At 28.3% G+C, this 16936-nt stretch overlaps 3 protein-coding genes across 4 annotated transcripts; all 3 read left to right on the top strand.

Annotated features, from left to right (window-relative positions):
* The first annotated feature begins 1030 nt into the window (after positions 1-1030).
* LOC145182652 (protein ZBED8-like) lies at positions 1031-1933 on the top strand. Its single transcript, XM_080057839.2, has one exon. The coding sequence runs from the start codon at positions 1031-1033 to the stop codon at positions 1931-1933; it is 903 nt and encodes a 300-aa protein (XP_079913965.2).
* A 256-nt stretch (positions 1934-2189) lies between these two features.
* Positions 2190-2720, top strand: LOC149887205 (EPM2A-interacting protein 1-like). Its single transcript, XM_090091484.1, has one exon. The coding sequence runs from the start codon at positions 2190-2192 to the stop codon at positions 2718-2720; it is 531 nt and encodes a 176-aa protein (XP_089947610.1).
* Positions 2721-3361: 641 nt separating this feature from the next.
* Positions 3362-16123, top strand: LOC145190103 (meiotic recombination protein DMC1 homolog). 2 transcript variants are annotated; one of them, XM_090090267.1, is made up of 15 exons: positions 3394-4192; positions 5299-5412; positions 7596-7646; positions 7905-8000; positions 8131-8213; positions 8848-8861; positions 9134-9172; positions 9702-9743; positions 9905-10143; positions 10562-10676; positions 10761-10792; positions 10901-10919; positions 11512-11521; positions 11634-11750; positions 15905-16123. In XM_090090267.1, exons 1-15 carry the CDS (start codon positions 4187-4189, stop codon positions 15972-15974), a joined length of 1047 nt encoding a protein of 348 aa, XP_089946393.1. In that variant the 5' UTR covers positions 3394-4186; the 3' UTR covers positions 15975-16123. The 2 variants fall into 2 exon arrangements, with proteins under 2 accessions (XP_089946392.1, XP_089946393.1); XM_090090266.1 differs by lacking the exons at positions 8131-8213; positions 8848-8861; positions 10901-10919; positions 11512-11521 and having other exon boundaries at positions 3362-4192; positions 9104-9172; positions 10761-10814.
* Positions 16124-16936: the final 813 nt, after the last annotated feature.

Raw genomic sequence — 16936 nt, 5'->3', positions numbered from 1 at the left:
TACTAATGCATTCCAATATTTAATGCAGATAGTTTATTGTAAATTTACGTATCAAAAATTTTTTGATAAGATACATAATGTTGATAATGTTTGATAACATACAAAATATATGTCATCAAAACATTCCCTTAATAATTTGTTTTGAATAACGAGTTAAAAACAATTGACTCAATTATTGAGAGCTGAAATATTACAAAGCATAATATATAAGTAAAATAACATATATTAGAAAATAATATTTTGTTCTTAATATTTTTATTAAATACTATATCCATTAATTACATATATGTATTAAACAATCCTAGAAGGAACCCCTGAGTTGTGTGTACTCACAGCACTCAGCTAATAGTTCATGCAGCATGTACATATCTGGTATCTTGCTACAAAAATTGAAAATATAAAATTTGTCAAAATTGTAAGTAGACACCACTGCCGCTTACCATACAGTCATGTTATCAACCTTCTAGCACACTGCATTGGGTAACTAAGAACTAAAAGGTACATAGATTATGCATAAATATTATTTAATCGTAAAGTATATCGAATATTTTGTACCTTAGTATCAAAATAATTACTTTAATCATCTGATTTTTTTTTGAAAATCATTTCATTTCGTTAAAGTCGTTAAAACTTTATTTCATAGTCTAGTTTTTCTTTCAAAACTCTATTTATTTTCTTTAATATTTCTGTAAAAAGCCTTATAAAATGTACATAGATCACCGGCGGTGATTCACCGCTAAGAGCTCCGATCGCCGCCATCTTGGGAGGCCAATTTTGATTTCAATTTTTGTTGAAAAAGGTAATTGAATACGCTATCCAGTTATATTTTGAGATCAGTGGGACAAAGTAAGTACTAACAATAATCCACTTTGCTACAACAGTAAGAAAAGAAAAATTGATGACGAGAAAAGAATATTTAATGAAGATTGGACAGAAAAATTTACATTTATTGAAAAAGAAAATAAACCGATATGTTTAATTTGTAATAAAGAACTTGCTCACAACAAGTCAGGGAATATTAAACGCCACTATGAAACTAAACATAAATTTTTCCGAGGAATATCCATTAAATTCAGATTACAGGAAAAATAAAATTGAATTACTCAAAACAATAATTAACAATCAAATGAATGCTTCATCTTTCAGTAAAGAATCAACTATTTCTACAGAAGCAAGTTTTGTTATAGCATGGAACATTGCAAGAGTAAAATATTCTTACTCTGATGGAGAATTTGTAAAGCAAAATATTTCAGATGTCCTCTTAGTTTTAGATCCTAAAAATAGCAAAATCCAAAGGTTAATTTCACAGATTCCTATTTCTCGACATTCAATTGAAAGAAGAATATCTGAGATAAGTGCTGATATTGAGCAGCAATTCTTGAATGACTTAAAAAACTGTGAAGCATTTAGTTTAGCTCTGGATGAATCAACAGATGTTCAAGATAAATCTCAAATGGCAGTATTTGTTAGGTATGTAACATCAGATGTAATTGTGAAAGAAGAATTACTAGATTTAGTTGAGCTAAAAGATACAACTTGTGGAGTTGATGTAAAGGAAGCTCATGAAACAGTTCTACTTAAAGCCAATGCACCTATCAACAAACTTGTTAGTGTTGCTACAGATGGTGCACCAGCAATGGTTGGCAAACATGTTGGACTTATTGGTTTATTAAAAAGTGATCCTAAGTATCCAGAGTTCATTCCAGTTCATTGTTTGATTCATCAAGAACATTTAGTAGCAAAACATTTTAACTTTTCAATCGTTCTAAAATCAGTGACAGAAATTGTAAATTACATTCGATCAAATGCTAAAAATCACAGACAGTTTAAAAACTTTATTGATGAATTGGATCTCCTGACAAACCAAATGACCTATCATTTTACTGTGCTGTACGGTGGCTTTCAAGTAGTGATGCTTTATATAAGTTCGTAGAATTATTAGAACCAATTAAATCTTTTTTGATTGAAAAGAAAAAGACTTTTGAAATTCTTGATGATATGAACTTTTTGCAAGATCTTTTGTTTTTGACTGATATAATGCAACATTTACAAAGTCTGAATTTATCTCTTCAGGGAAAAGAAAAAATTATATCTGATCTTGCTCAGACTATTTTTAGTTTTCAAAAAAAAATTACCCTTTTTCAGAGAGATCTTACTTTAAAAACCTTTAACCATTTTCCTCGAAGAAGATGACTATTTCTAATCCTTCAATTCAGTATGATGACCATAAGATTGAATCATACAGGAAAAAATTACAGAATTTACTAGAAGACTTTCAAAGAATGTTTATAGATTTGCATGCACTTAAATCATCTTTAGGATTTATAATAAATCCTTTTTTAATTGATATTATTAGTAATGGTTGTCCTATTCCATCAAACATAGTTGAAGAAGTATCTCAATTTGAAACAGAACTATTAGATCTCCAAGAAGATCAAAATCTTCTGATGCTGCATAAAACACTAACTTTATTGGAATTTTGGAAGATAGTGCCTGAGGTTAAGTATCCCCTACTGAAAAAGATTAGCATAAAATTTATTTCAATTTTTGGTTCAACATACACATGTGAATCTTTATTTTCCATTATGAAATTTGTCAAATCAAAGTATCGTGCAAATCTAACCACTGAGCATTTGTCAGAATTACTTAGAACAGCAACTACAACCTTGAAGCCAGATTTTAAGAGACTTACCAGTAAAGTTCAGAATCTTAGTGCCTGATTGGAAAATTCATAACTTTGTAATTTTGTTACTTTTTTAAAAACTTATGACGTGAATATGCTTCTTAAAACAATTCTATAACTAGTTTTTCTTGTATGAGAGTAAAAGGGAATCAGATTTTTATTTAACTTGATTGAAACGAGTTTTTCGAAACACTCAAGATAATTTGAAATTCTAAACAAGCTTACATTTAAAGTAAAGTTTTTGACTTTGAAAAATTTTTTTTTTAATTTAGACATAAAAACTAGTTGTAAACATGAAATTTGTACACAAAAAGTTTTTTAGAAAAAGTTCTTTAGAAAGATTTATTTCTTTTCATAAAAATTTAAGTTTAACTTTATGGAGTATTTTACAGCACTTTCTTGCCACCAGTTTCTAATTTTTTTGTAAGGCAAAATATCTTTAAAAAAAGAATGCAGAAAAATTTTCTTAACGAATTATTTAATGCGGCTCATTATTATTTAATGCTTCTGTCCATGCGGTTCACGAAAGTATTTGAATGCGGCTCTCATGCCAAAAAGTCTGGCCATCCCTGGTCTAAACGGTAATATAAGGGTTCTACGAGTCTTTTAAACCCATTTTCAATACCCACCGTCCTCTCCTGTAAGAAAAAAAAATTACGCGGCTGATATTTGTAAAGTCCGATGAATGCAGTGCGGAACATAAGGTTAATTAAAAATGTGGTTCTTTGTAACAACCAAAAGCGTAAATATTTTACTCAATACCAAGAGAGGGCCGGTCTAATATGAGAATTTCACTACGTTTTTTTACTATTTTTTTCACATTAAATTCTATAGAGTCGCCTCAGACCAAGTTAGATTGATGCGTCCTATGGAGACATTTCATTTCTCAACAATTGAAATCTTTTTTGTAATTAATTTTCTCATATCAAAAGATATGCATTCTGCAATTCTTTTATTTGAAATATTTACACTGCTTCCATATTAATCAATGTCACCTGCATTGATTTATTCATCATTTTTAATAATAGGCTAACTTTTGACATTATCATTTGAAAATTTGTTGTTTTGTTGAATATTTTCATTATTTACAGTTTTCTTTTTGTATAAGGACAAACTTGTTTGATTATATTTCTTTTTCAATACTACGTTATTACATTCTTCAAGTTGCAGTTACTTCTATTTGAAATAATTACAGTAAATGGTCATATCAATGGCTTTACAGGCTTTACACCTTTTTTAAAAATATGTTTATGATTTTATGATAACACTTTTGTTCCAATAGCAATACTATACTTGTGATAGACCCTCTTGTCATATTATTACCATGTTTGTGACTTTTGGATGCTTTTTCATCAAAAATACACTTCTTTATTTCATTTGTTTTATTGAAAGTTTCCAAAATTTCTTTTTTATCTTACCATCTTTCAGAATAGCATTATTACTTAATCAAATTCAAATCTATATCAATAGCCAGAACAGCTTGTCTTTGATAGAGTAATACAAATGGAGGTAACCTACTTCATGTTACCTTTTAGAGTTGGTATACTTTTTAATAATGCTTTCACTTGAAGTTTCTTTTTGTTTTTTGCTTTTTGACAGTTATCTCAGTTATTTGGCAGTTATCTCAGTTATATCAGTAGTAATGTCCTTGACTATTCAATACCAAAAAAATATATTTTGAATATGTTTTGTTTTTGAATTGATTCTTAAGTGACCAGATATGAATTTGTATCATTAGAAATATCATTACCATCATGCCAGACTAAAATAACTTTTCTTTAAAAAAAAACAAAAAAAAAAGTTCATTTAAAATTTTGAATTTTTTAGGCTAAAAACTGTGCCCCACAATAAAAGTATAGGGCAAACTAAGCTAGTATTACATTTATAAAAGTCACTCAATTGGAAATATAATATAAATACAATTAGTTTAAACAACTATAAGTTTACCTTTTTACCCATATGACACTACTCATTTAAAATGATGAATCGTTTTTTTTTTTTTCTTCTCCAAAAGTTTGATTTAGCGAAAATTTGATTTAGTTTTTAGGTATATTTTGTCTTTTAAAAAAATATAATCATTAAATTTTAGATTATGCATATACCACTAATAAAATATTACAAAAAGGTGAATAATATTTACTTTAAGTGAAATTTCTTCTTTATTACTTTAAAAGAAGCCACAATATTTAAAACATTCAAAAGTGCTGACAAAGATGTAACATGCTTGCAAAATACATTTTTACTTAGGGAGTAAAAATCACATAATGAAAGTGGAAAATTTAATTTTAGATTTTTTACTGGAGACAAATAATTTAGTTTGAGATTTTTACTGGGGTGAAAAAAAATACGTAAAAATCTCTCACACCAATTGAAACATTGTCCACATTTTTTATAATCTATTTTTTCCTCCCTGAAAAAGCGAATAAATTTTATAATTTGGACATATTTTCTTTAAAAATCTATTTTTATTTTTCTCATTTTTTTATAAATTGTTTTGAAAGTAATTATCCATTTCTTCTTTTCTATAAAAATGAATAAAGGAAGTATTAAAGAAAAATTTAAGAAATACTTTTTTTTATAAGTTCTTTATGAATGCATTTATTTTTTTGGTATAGAATCAATTTAGTAGGATGGACCAAGTTGTTGCTGAACAAGAATATGAAATGCCAAATGAATTTGAGGAAGAACTATTTTTTCAAGACATTGATGTTTTACAAAATCATGGAATAGTTAATAGTGACTTTGTTGTTATTTTTTTCTCAAAGAAAATTTTTCTGGCTGCATATATGTATGTGTATATGTGAGTGTATCATGTATGTATGTATGTATGTATTAGGGCCCTGCGAATCGGCATTTTTGGTTTCGAATCGAAGCAGGTCTTGATTTGCGAATCGAATCGAATCACGAATCGAATCACTAGTTGAAAGAAACTTAAGTTTTTTATCTTTATTTTCATGTATGCTATACAAAATATTACAAAATTTGAATGTTATTTGAACAAACTCTTTTTGTTACTTCTAACCCAAATTAACCATTCCGCATTTTGCTCGGAAAGACTACTGCGTTTACTGTCAATCACTCCTCCTCCCACAGAGTTAACTCTTTCAGACGAACAATTTGTAGTTTGAACAGCAAGAAAATCAGTTGCAACTTTTGATAATAAAGGGAAAATGTTACGTTTGTTTTTCCAGTACAGAATAGAACAATCTGGACGTCCCAACGTTTTCTCTTCGATGTATGCAGTAGTTTCAAAATGTAATTGCTGATCTAAAGTTCTTTTCTCTGGTAGAGTACGATTTCTAGTGATATGTTCAAACATTTTATCGAAAATTCCATTTGCTTCAGATGACAAATTTGCTACTTCGAGTTGAATTTCAGCGGGAATCATAGTAATATTTAAATCGTGTTTTTTCAGATGTCATTAGATAAGATTATACGATTTGTTTCTCTGCCAAAGTAAACATTTCTGATTTAAATCGAGGGTCTAAGAAAGTAGCGGTAAGAAAAATGTCTTCACTTAAATCAAACCTCATTTCCAACTGCGTAATATGATTGTCGACAAATTTACCCATCCCTCTTTTATCCATCAAGCGAAGATAATTTTTCAAAGTTGTAATGCACGGATAAACTAAACTAATGCTTACGCTTTTTTCCGCACTTAGTATAGTAGTGGCTTCAGATACTGCATTAAAAATAGGAGCGACTGTTGTTAACAATTGCACTTGTGTTTCAGTTAGACAAGTCGGTGGCACTTTCATTCAGTTTTTTTTTTGTGAACACTCAACTAGAGCAATCTCTATAGAATCAACAACCAACAGGATGAAATAAAGTGGCAAGTAGAAACAAGAAAGTTATCGCCATTGTCGGCTTTAAAGTGATCAAAAGTGATGCTAGGTTTGGAGATTAATTGGCTTTTTATACTTTGTTGGAAGTTAATATATAAATCATCGACCATGTCACCTAAATTTCGAGATAAAGTGGTCGGGTGTGGTGGATGATATTGCCCTTGAGTAAGCACCAAGCACAGATAAATAAAGCTAGATCCAGAAGTTGTCTCAAATGATCTTCCATCTTCAATTACAAGTCTAAGCACTGCACGGTCGTAGTTTTTTTTAATAACTGTATCTATTGAAATAAATATAGTCGAATAAAATTCGAATTTAACGAGGAACTTGATGATTGCTCGATTGTGTTATTGGAATTCTTTTTTCTTTTAGTAGCAGATGTGCGCTTTTTTGTTGCTTCTACGAGTAGTTTTTTATGGTCACGTTTTAAATGGTTCCATAGATGAGATAAAGTTCCAGTTTTCTAAACAGAATACTTTTTGTTGCATTTTTCTTGTTTGCATTGCCAGAATACTCCTTTTTTTTCAAAGAATTCTTTAACTGCCAATTTTTTAGAAGTCATTTTATAGCTTGATGCAAAAATAGCTTGATGTAGCACAAACAAAAAGTATCGAATTTAAAATTACTTTAGTGAAAGCGAAGTCAAACATTAACGACGCAAAAAATAAAACCTAACTTTTGCGTTACTAATTTGCGTTCCGCTCTGTTTAAATCCCTAATCGACAATTTATTGTAATGAAAAGTATGTTTACGTTCCAAAATTACTCTACCGCTGAATTTTCTGATAACATAAATATTGATATTTTGAAAACTTTTTAACGCCGTTTGTATGAAAACATAAAGTAATTTAAATAAAAAAATGATTCGAAAAACTCGAATCATTTTTTTCGAATCGAATCGGCATTTGATTCGCAAATCGAATCGAATCGAAGCGATTCGCAGGGCCCTAGTATGTATGTATGTATGTATGTATGTATGTATGTATATGTATATGTATTTTAATATAATTTCATAAGTTTAATTACTTAGTTCATCTGTTTATTGACATCTATTATTATTATCTTAAGAATGTTGCAGATATAAAGAAGTTAAAATCTGTTGGAATATGTACTGTCAAGGTTAACAAATTTTCCTAGAGTATTTAAGAATTTTGTTTATACCACACGTTTTCCATCAAAATCTTTAGAATCATACCAATAGTGCCAATAGTGGGTTCTTTTTGGATTTTTTAAAATTTTTTACTTGAGTTTAACTTGTTTTTATTTTTTTAAGTTTCTTTGAAAAAAAAAAAAAGTTGTTAACAACATTTAACATAAACAATTTTCAGCTACAAAATCTGATTTAATTTTTGTGTATAAAGTTTTGTTCTTTTTCAGGGTGTTCAAATGACCACTAAAAGAAAATTGCTTCAAATAAAAGGAATTTCAGAAGCAAAGGTTGACAAAATTAAAGAAGCTGTTGCTAAATGCAGTGTAAGTCTATTTTTTAATTCTATCAAGCTGCAGTATGTATTGAGTGTTCTCTTTAGTATGTTCAAGTCTAAAATTGCACAAACCTTATAGTTAATTTATACAGCAGTGTTTAGTTTTTATGATTTTTTAGAGCAGTGGGTTTTTTACAGCATTAGAATATAGTGAAATAAGAAAGCAGTGCTTTAGAATATCAACTGGTAGCCTGGAACTAGAGTGAGTTTTTAAAGTGCAATAGAAAGTAATAAACAGTATGCTAATTCATATTTAGAAAACTTTAGGAAAGAAAACACAGTACAAGAGATTTACATCATTAGAAATGGAATAATACTTCACTGTACCATCATGTTTCCATCATGTTCTTTAGACTTTCTTTTTTTCTTGCAGGCAAAAAACAAGATTGAGATCTAAAATCATTCTTTGTGATATAAAAGTACCTGATTAAATTCAGTCAATCACTGATTATATTGACACATTTTATACTAATGAGGTTCTCGGTTAGTGAACACATAAAATAAAAAAATGTTTAATTTTAGAAATAAAAACTCTTTCCAATGAGATAGAACTTTATCTTGCATTAGAATATTTGTTATTGGAGTTTTTGATGAGTATTTTTATTACAAAAATATTGCGGTCTTAATCATGCTGAATCTTTTGATTGATGTGTTTTTTTTTTCTTCTTGGATTATTTTAGAAATTTTTATATTTTAAGTTTTTATGAAATTTTTTTTATATTTTTAGAAATTAATTTGATTTTGTTTATAACTGTTTTAAGTGAAAATTTTTGTTTTTTTTCATTTTATGACTTTTTTTTGCACTCCTTACATATTCTTTTTTATATCTATTTTAGCAAATTGCTTGGAGGTAAAACTTTTCACATAATTATTTTAATTATTTCTCTGTTACTCTTTGCATAATTATTTCTTATAATTATTTTAGTTAATTATCTGGTAAATTAGCTTTGCTCATATTATAACAAAGATGTTTTGCTTCATTAACTGCATACTTACTGAATTAAGTAACTTTGTTTTAATAACCATAACTATTTAACATTTATGCAATTCTTTAAGAAAATAGCAAAGTTATTAAAATATTTTATTAAATAGCAAAAGAAAATTTTTTTTTCTTATATCTAGGTGGTATTGAAAGTATGTCCATCACGGAAGCATTTGGAGGTAAATAGATGGTAGGATAGTGTATATTCAGCTAACAACCTATTTTATTAACGATGTTACTAATTTATGTTTTTTGCGCAATGTAACCTATATATTATATTATATATTCACATAATGTATATACAAGTGTGTATATATGTAAGTTAAACCAGGGTATAAATAATAGTCATTTTCTAGATATTTACAAAACAAAAAAACTGTTGTAAAGAAGCAAATATAGAAAAATATTACATTTATGTTAAGTTGCAACTTACAGTAGGCCTGAAATCAGTTTTTTTTGTCTAATATGTGGCTTTCAATAATCTAAAATTTGGTTCTTTAATAAACAGGAGTAAGCATTATCTTATTAGTTGTAGGTTTCTGCATAAAAATAGATTATACAAAAAGTGAATGAGCCATTAAATTTGTGATGAAAATTGAACACACACCAAAAATTCAACCAAGCTGTTTACAAAAAATTAGACTTATTAAATACCCTAAATGTTACTTTTTCTTTAGATAAGTTTTAATTTTTTTTTCTTATTTCTAGAATTTCGGACTGGTAAAACACAAATATCTCACACTTTATGTGGTAAGGTATTCATTTCTAAAATATTGGAATGGTAATATAACAAATGTCCCATACTTTATTTGAGAAAGTACCCCATTTAGAGTTTTGTTTGAGAAAGTGCCCATTTAAAGTTTTATTTTGATTTGTACCATGTGTAAAAAGTTTTTAAATTCTTTTTTTAGTGACTGCTCAGCTTCCAGGGCCTAATGGCTACCCTGGTGGTAAAGTCATGTTCATTGATACAGAAAATACATTTCGACCCAATCGTTTACGCAGTATAGCTGATCGCTTTAACCTTGATCATGAAGCAATGCTTGGAAACATTGTGTTTTGTCGTGCTTATACAAGCGAGCAACAGTTTGAAGTACTTGATATGGTATCAGCCAAATTTCATGAAGAAGCAGGAGTTTTTAAACTGTTGGTATAAGATGTTGTCTGTAGTCTACCTGTTATTAGGCTGAAATCAATTTAAATTTATACTATATTAAGTCCAAATTCCCCAACATTGCATAATTATCATTTCATAGTTATGGTTGAAAAGGTATAGCAGATATTTAAATGTACAAAATGCCAAATATTGAGTTAAACAGGTAGTTAGGATTAGTGGCAACTTAATCTACAGCAATTGAAAGGGTCTTTTTTGTGTGCAATATAAAGCCTGAAAGAAGATATTTAAATAGTCCTACTGTTTGTATGATATTTCTCCAATTCAATACTTCACAAGTAGTACAATTGACTTGATTAGCTTCTTATAACTTGAGCACTTGTTACTATTTTATTGACTCATCAAGGTTTTTTTTCTTTTAACTCTTAAATTCATTAAAAGTTTATTTTCTTAGATTATTGACTCAATCATGGCATTATTTCGGGTTGATTACAGTGGTCGAGGTGAACTAGCCGACAGACAGCAGAAATTGGGTCAAATGCTTTCCAAATTACAAAAGATTTCTGAAGGTAGTACGCAAGTTCTTTTGCTAACATTTTTGTACTTACTGAAGTGTTAAAGCAATATTTTGAAGTTTCCCAACCTTGTTTTAGAGTACAATGTTGCCGTATGGATAACGAATCAAGTCAGTCATTTCTCCTTATTTAGTTCTTCTTTATAACAAAAGTATATTGAAATAATGATTAGTTTTGAAAAACTAATTCCTTCTAAATATCCTCTGATTGTTATTTAGATGACTGCTGACCCAGGGGGTAAGTTTCAGTAGATTTTAAGGAAAATTTAAATGTGATTATATGATCCTTACATGTCGATGTATATCTCTAAATAAAATACTAATTCTGCATCAGTATTTGGTTTTTCCATTAACAACAAAAAAGTACAAATTTGTAAATCAGTCTATTATCAATATTGAATTTTCTGAAGTTTATTAAAAAAGAACTCTTTATGCAGTTAAAACAGTAAAAGGTTTTGGTGTGACAAATTTACATTCATACATAGTTTGTTATTTTTGAGAGATAAGTTAAACAGGTTTAATTGAATACCTATTCTGTATTATGTCTTAAAGGGTTGAAACATTGATATAAGTGAAGTATGGCAAAACTTTCTCTAGAGTCTTATGAGTTTTTATGTCTAAATATATAAATTATTCTAAATTCAATTTATTTCAAACGAATGATAATAGTTCGTTATTTTTTATTATTCGTTGTTAACGGAAATCAAAATGCTGATGCTTAATTTTGAGTTTAGAATTTTTAATGTTATAAAGTCGTCTACTGCACCCAAATTTTTGTAAATAACAAAAATTAATTTTTCTCTTTTTTTTCATGGCAACTCCAATAACAGCAACTATGTCGTGAGTGTTTTTTTTTTAAAATTATTATTCGGGTGTTTCTTAATTAAATACAGATGTTAACATTTTTTTAAATTTATATTAGTCGTGTTAAAAGATTTTGTTTTTATTGCAGTTTCCAATCTGATCCAAAAAAACCAATTGGCGGGCATATTCTGGCGCATGCGTCTACAACTCGTATCTCACTCAGAAAAGGACGTGGCGAGTTGAGAATAGCTAAAATCTATGACAGGTATGAAGAAAATTGATAAAAGCTATGACAAAAATAGGCAAGAGGGAAAAAAAGATTTTTGAGAGAGATAATTTCTCTCAATAGCTTTGGATGCTTTTTATTGTTTTTAAAAAAAAACAACTAAAAAACAAAAAAAAAACTTGAAACTTGATATAAAAGTCTTAACAACAAATTACGTATACTTCACAGTTTCGGAAACGCCTAGATAAATATAATCACCATAGTTACTGAAAAAGTTTCATTTAAACTAGAATCCTTGTTTTTTAATTGAAAGAATGAGAAGAAGCTGTAAGTTTTTTTTTTGTTACATGGCCCCAAGTACGCATAATCGTGCCCAAGCAACAAATTGACCGATGATCTAATTTAGTTTACTTTATATTTGTTACTTTTCAGACAGACAAATACACTTTTAATTTTAATTTTTTAATTTAATTTTTTATTTTTTCTTTCATATTAACTTAAACGTTTTTAATACAATCTGAAATCAAATGACATTCTTTCTGTTCAATTTTAAATGTTCTAACAATTAAAATAAGACGAAAAATCGCTGACGTCGATTGTTTTTCATAGCAAATAACAACTTTACTAATATAGTACCACATGGCCTACTATATTACACGGCCGTATATGTTACATTTTAGAGGCCGATTCTAAGAGGCCTATTTGCGCAAAAAAAGTAAATGACACAACTACAAGTGATAAAGTGTAAAATTGCAAGTGTAAAATATTAAACTTGCATAAGATTATTGGTTTAAAAAGGATATATATATATATATATATATATATATATATATATATATATATATATATATATATATATATATATATATATATATATATATATATATATATATAGCTATTTTAGAAAGTTAATAAAAGTTTAAAAAGTTAAATCATATCATGGTTAACAAGTGTGTTGCATATGGTTGTAAAACTGGATACATCAGTTCTTTGGAAGATAAAAAAGTTGCTTCTTTTCATTTTCCTTTAAAAAATGAAGAGTTACTAAATTATTGGGTTCATTTTGTAAACCGTAGTGATTGGATGCCTTCACCTAACTCTGTTTTGTGTGAAAAGCATTTTAATGAAAAGTACATTATCCGTGGTGTAAAATGCAAGTTAAATTGGAATTTGGATCCTATTCCTGAAATTTTTTCAAGTGAGTGCTTAAAACGTCCTTCCACACTACCATCACCTATTGCTATGAGAAGACCACCTAAAACTCGGATTTATCAAGAAGATGAACTTAGTTCTTTTTCTAAAAATGATAAAATTACTGACTGGAACATGTTAAATAGTAAACATTCACCAGAAGGCTTTGAATTTAAAAAACATCTCAATTGTATAATTTATTATAGTTTAGTATTTGATCCAATTACACATTTTCCTTTAATTCTTGAATCAATAAAAATTGACAATTGTTTATGTGTAGCTTTACAATATAAAGGAAATAATGTTCCACTTCCTCCATGGTTAACTAAAGGTCATAATGCCAAATTAACTTGTTTGAGTATGTTAGAGAATCTTGCTTCATACATAAAAATCATTGCTTCTTCTAATAGAAATATGCTTCTTGATGAAATAAATAGTCGAATATACTATAAATCCAAGGGTCAACCACAGTATTCTGCCAATATGATTAGACATGCTTTATTATTAAGATATACATCTAAACAAGCATATAAAATGTTACTTGAATTTTTTCCGTTACCTTCAATTTCTTTATTGAATAAAATAAAACAAGGTGGAGTTGATGCAATAAAGGGTGCTAAAATACTGCTTGAGAAAGGTTCAATACATGAAGATATAATACTAATTGTAGATGAATTTTATCTTCAGAAACAAGCACAATATTGTAGTGGTGTTTATGTGGGTGCAAATGACGAGGGTACTCTGTACAAAGGAGTTGTTGCATTTATGATAGTTAGTTTAAAAAAATCTATTCCTTTTATTATAAAAGCAATACCTGAAGTTACTATAAGTGGTAAATGGCTTTCAGATCAAATATCAGATTCTATTAGTTCTCTTTCTCTATCTGGTTTTAAAATTCGAGGAATTGTTACTGACAATCATCAAGCAAATGTAACTGCATTTAGTTTACTTCATTCTAAATTTGGTAACCAATCAAGTTTGTTTATTCATCATCCTGATAGTCCGAATAATAAAATATACTTATTTTATGATAGTGTTCACTTAGTTAAAAATATCAGAAATAATTTATTACACTGTAAAAAATTTGTCTTTCCATCGTTCACATACAATATAAAGGATGATTCTTATAGTTGTCCAGCTGGTTATATTACTTGGGGAGATTTTCATCATCTACATTCTAAAGATGAGCAACTTCAGGGTAATTTAAGAAAAGCTCCAAAAATCACATATCAAAGTCTTCACCCTGGTAACAGAAAGCAAAATGTTTCTCTTGCACTGTCCATTTTTGATGAAACAACAATTGCAAGTTTTAAAAGTTATTTTCCAGAACGAAAAGACATTTCTGGTTTTCTTACTATTTTTCAAAAATGGTGGACTATTTCAAATTCTAAACAACAATTTAGTCCAAATAAACTTGGTAATGCAATTGTTTGTGATGATGGTAAAACAACTTTTTTTAGGCAACTTGCTAATTGGATTGAACTTTGGCAGAAATCTCCATATTTTACACTATCAAAACAAACATCATCTGCTCTTATCACAACTCTGCGTTCCCAAGCTTTACTTATAGATGAGCTTATTGAAGAAGGATATTCGTATGTGCTCACTTCACGACTTCAAAGTGACCCAATAGAGCGTAGATTTTCACAATATAGACAGATGAGTGGGGGGAGATTTCTAGTAAGCTTAGTAGAAGTTCAACATTCAGAAGTTATTTTAGCATGTCGGTCTTTAATTAAGGAGAATGTAAATTTTTGGAAAGAGGATCTAAAGAAAGACCATAATAACCCTAATAATAAAGAATTACTGGAAATATTAGATTTAAACTCAAATGAGATATCTGAATCAACTCTCTTACCTGATACAGAAGAGGTTGCAACAACAATTGCTGGTTATATAGCTAAGAAATTGATAAAAAGAAGCAAATGCAGTTATTGCAAATCTATGCTAGCTACAGATACAAACAATATAGTTATTTGTCCATATCTACAATTACTTTCAAGAGGTGGTCTTACTGTACCTTCACTTTCACTCAAAGATTTTACATGTGGATGTTTTGCAGTCTTAGATAAACTTTCAAATTTAATAACTAAACAAGGGGCTAATGTCAAAGAAGTATCAACCTTTGTTTTATCAAAATACTTCCCAACAATTACTTTTACTTGTGATTTACACAAAGAATGGGGTTTTAACTTTGCTTCTAAAATTATAATTAATATCTTTTTTAACAATAAGCAGAACCTTATCAATGCCACTGTAAGAAAAGATGCTGTTAAAAGTTTTAAAAGTAGACAGAGACAAAAGTAAAGTTAAAAAAACAAACAAATATTATAAATAGATAAAACATAGAAATGGATAAAATATATAAAAGAACATAAACCTTAACCTGTGATTTCTTTATAAATTCCCAATGTTGTTGTCAATTTAAATGTATTATTAACAGATATAAAAATGTATATTAGACACAAATATATATAATATACATAGATATATATGTTTATATATACATAAATCGCTGGTATGAAAACACAAAATGCCAGTTTTCTGTGAATACTTTTTATTTGTACTCGTAATATTACATTTATTTCGCATGAGATATGTTTTTTCTCTGTAATTGCGCAGCCATCTTATTTATAAATAGGCCTCTTAGAATCGGCCTCTAAAATGTAACATATACGGCCGTGTAATATAGTAGGCCATGAGTACCAGTATTAAAGACTACCAAGTTTTAGATTTTTATAAAGATTACATTTAAAGATGTAAAAGTAATTTCTTTCAAAATTTTTTTAGTTTTCTGATTTGCGCATATTCGCGATTTAATTTTTTTTTTCCTCGATTTTTTAAAATTGACGCTTTACCATTGAAAAGTTGAAGATCTATTTTTTAACAATATGCACTATGTATTTATTTTCTCTAATTTGATCCTATTTTCTGGGTAATGTAAAGATCTATAAGTATCAATCATTTAAATCAAGTATTTTTTTTTGTTTTTTTTTTTTCAGCCCCGATCTTCCTGAATGTGAAGCCACGTACGCCATCACGAATGAAGGTGTTACTGATGCAAAAGAATGATATGGTTTTGAGAACGTTTCTTTTTTATCAAAAGATGTTGAAATTCTTTTTTTGAGACTTTGAGTGCAAATCTTGCAACTACTTTTTTTTCCACTCGTCTTTCATGAGTTAAGGTTTTTCTTTCAATAATAAATTTGAAGTATCTTCAATGTTTGTTTTATGGCTGTTTCTGGAACTTTAAAAATAAAAATTTTGAAAGTTCAGAACAAGAAAAATTTCTCCATGTTTTTTTCACTCTTAGAATGGTTTTGACAAAATGACGTAATTTTCACTTTTAGTTAATGCATGTCGTAAGGTTTACGATTTTAATTTTTAATTGTAAACAAATGGATAATATTCCCTCGATTTAAACAGTACTAAAATTGGAATTAATAGCAAAAAACACAAGGTAAACAAGGTAACAGCCAAAAACACAAGGTGAACATCTGAGCAACTGCGTAAAAGATAAAACTGTCATAATTGAAGTTTAAAATTGGTTTCGTAATAAAAATTTTAAAAACGTTTACGTCAGTAAAACAAAAATTCAGTTTTTGGATTCACGACCCAAAAATTGTAGCTATTTTATAATTTTCATGATTCAATGAATGATGCAAAACAAGTGACGTGTAAATAAATTAAATGGTAGCTAAAAAAAACTTGAACCATGAGAATCAAGGGAACCATGAGTTATAGTACTCTACTACTTTGATTTCAATACCAAAAAAAAAAGATACAAAAAAGCATTGATTTTCATAAAGCGCAGCGTAAACATGTTTTTTATGCAAAACAGTTATATACTGGCACAACAAAAAACAAAAAAATTACATATAGAAAAAATATTTTAATTTTTATTACCAAACTAAAGCATATTAGATGACATACATTGATTGTTCTCAATAAACCCCTGAGTCATTGGCTCGATAACTTTGTAAATATGAACTTGTTTTATTTGTGACCAGTTTGAATTTTCTGATACGATTCTT

The sequence above is a fragment of the Hydra viridissima genome, unplaced genomic scaffold (genome assembly GCF_058129835.1).
Source record: "Hydra viridissima isolate aposymbiotic clone 2 unplaced genomic scaffold, HvirCarnegie_v1 scaffold_6, whole genome shotgun sequence".
NCBI lineage: Eukaryota > Metazoa > Cnidaria > Hydrozoa > Anthoathecata > Hydridae > Hydra > Hydra viridissima.
The sequence above is the reverse complement of the archived record's forward strand: the minus strand, read 5'-3'. Positions and strand labels throughout refer to the sequence as shown.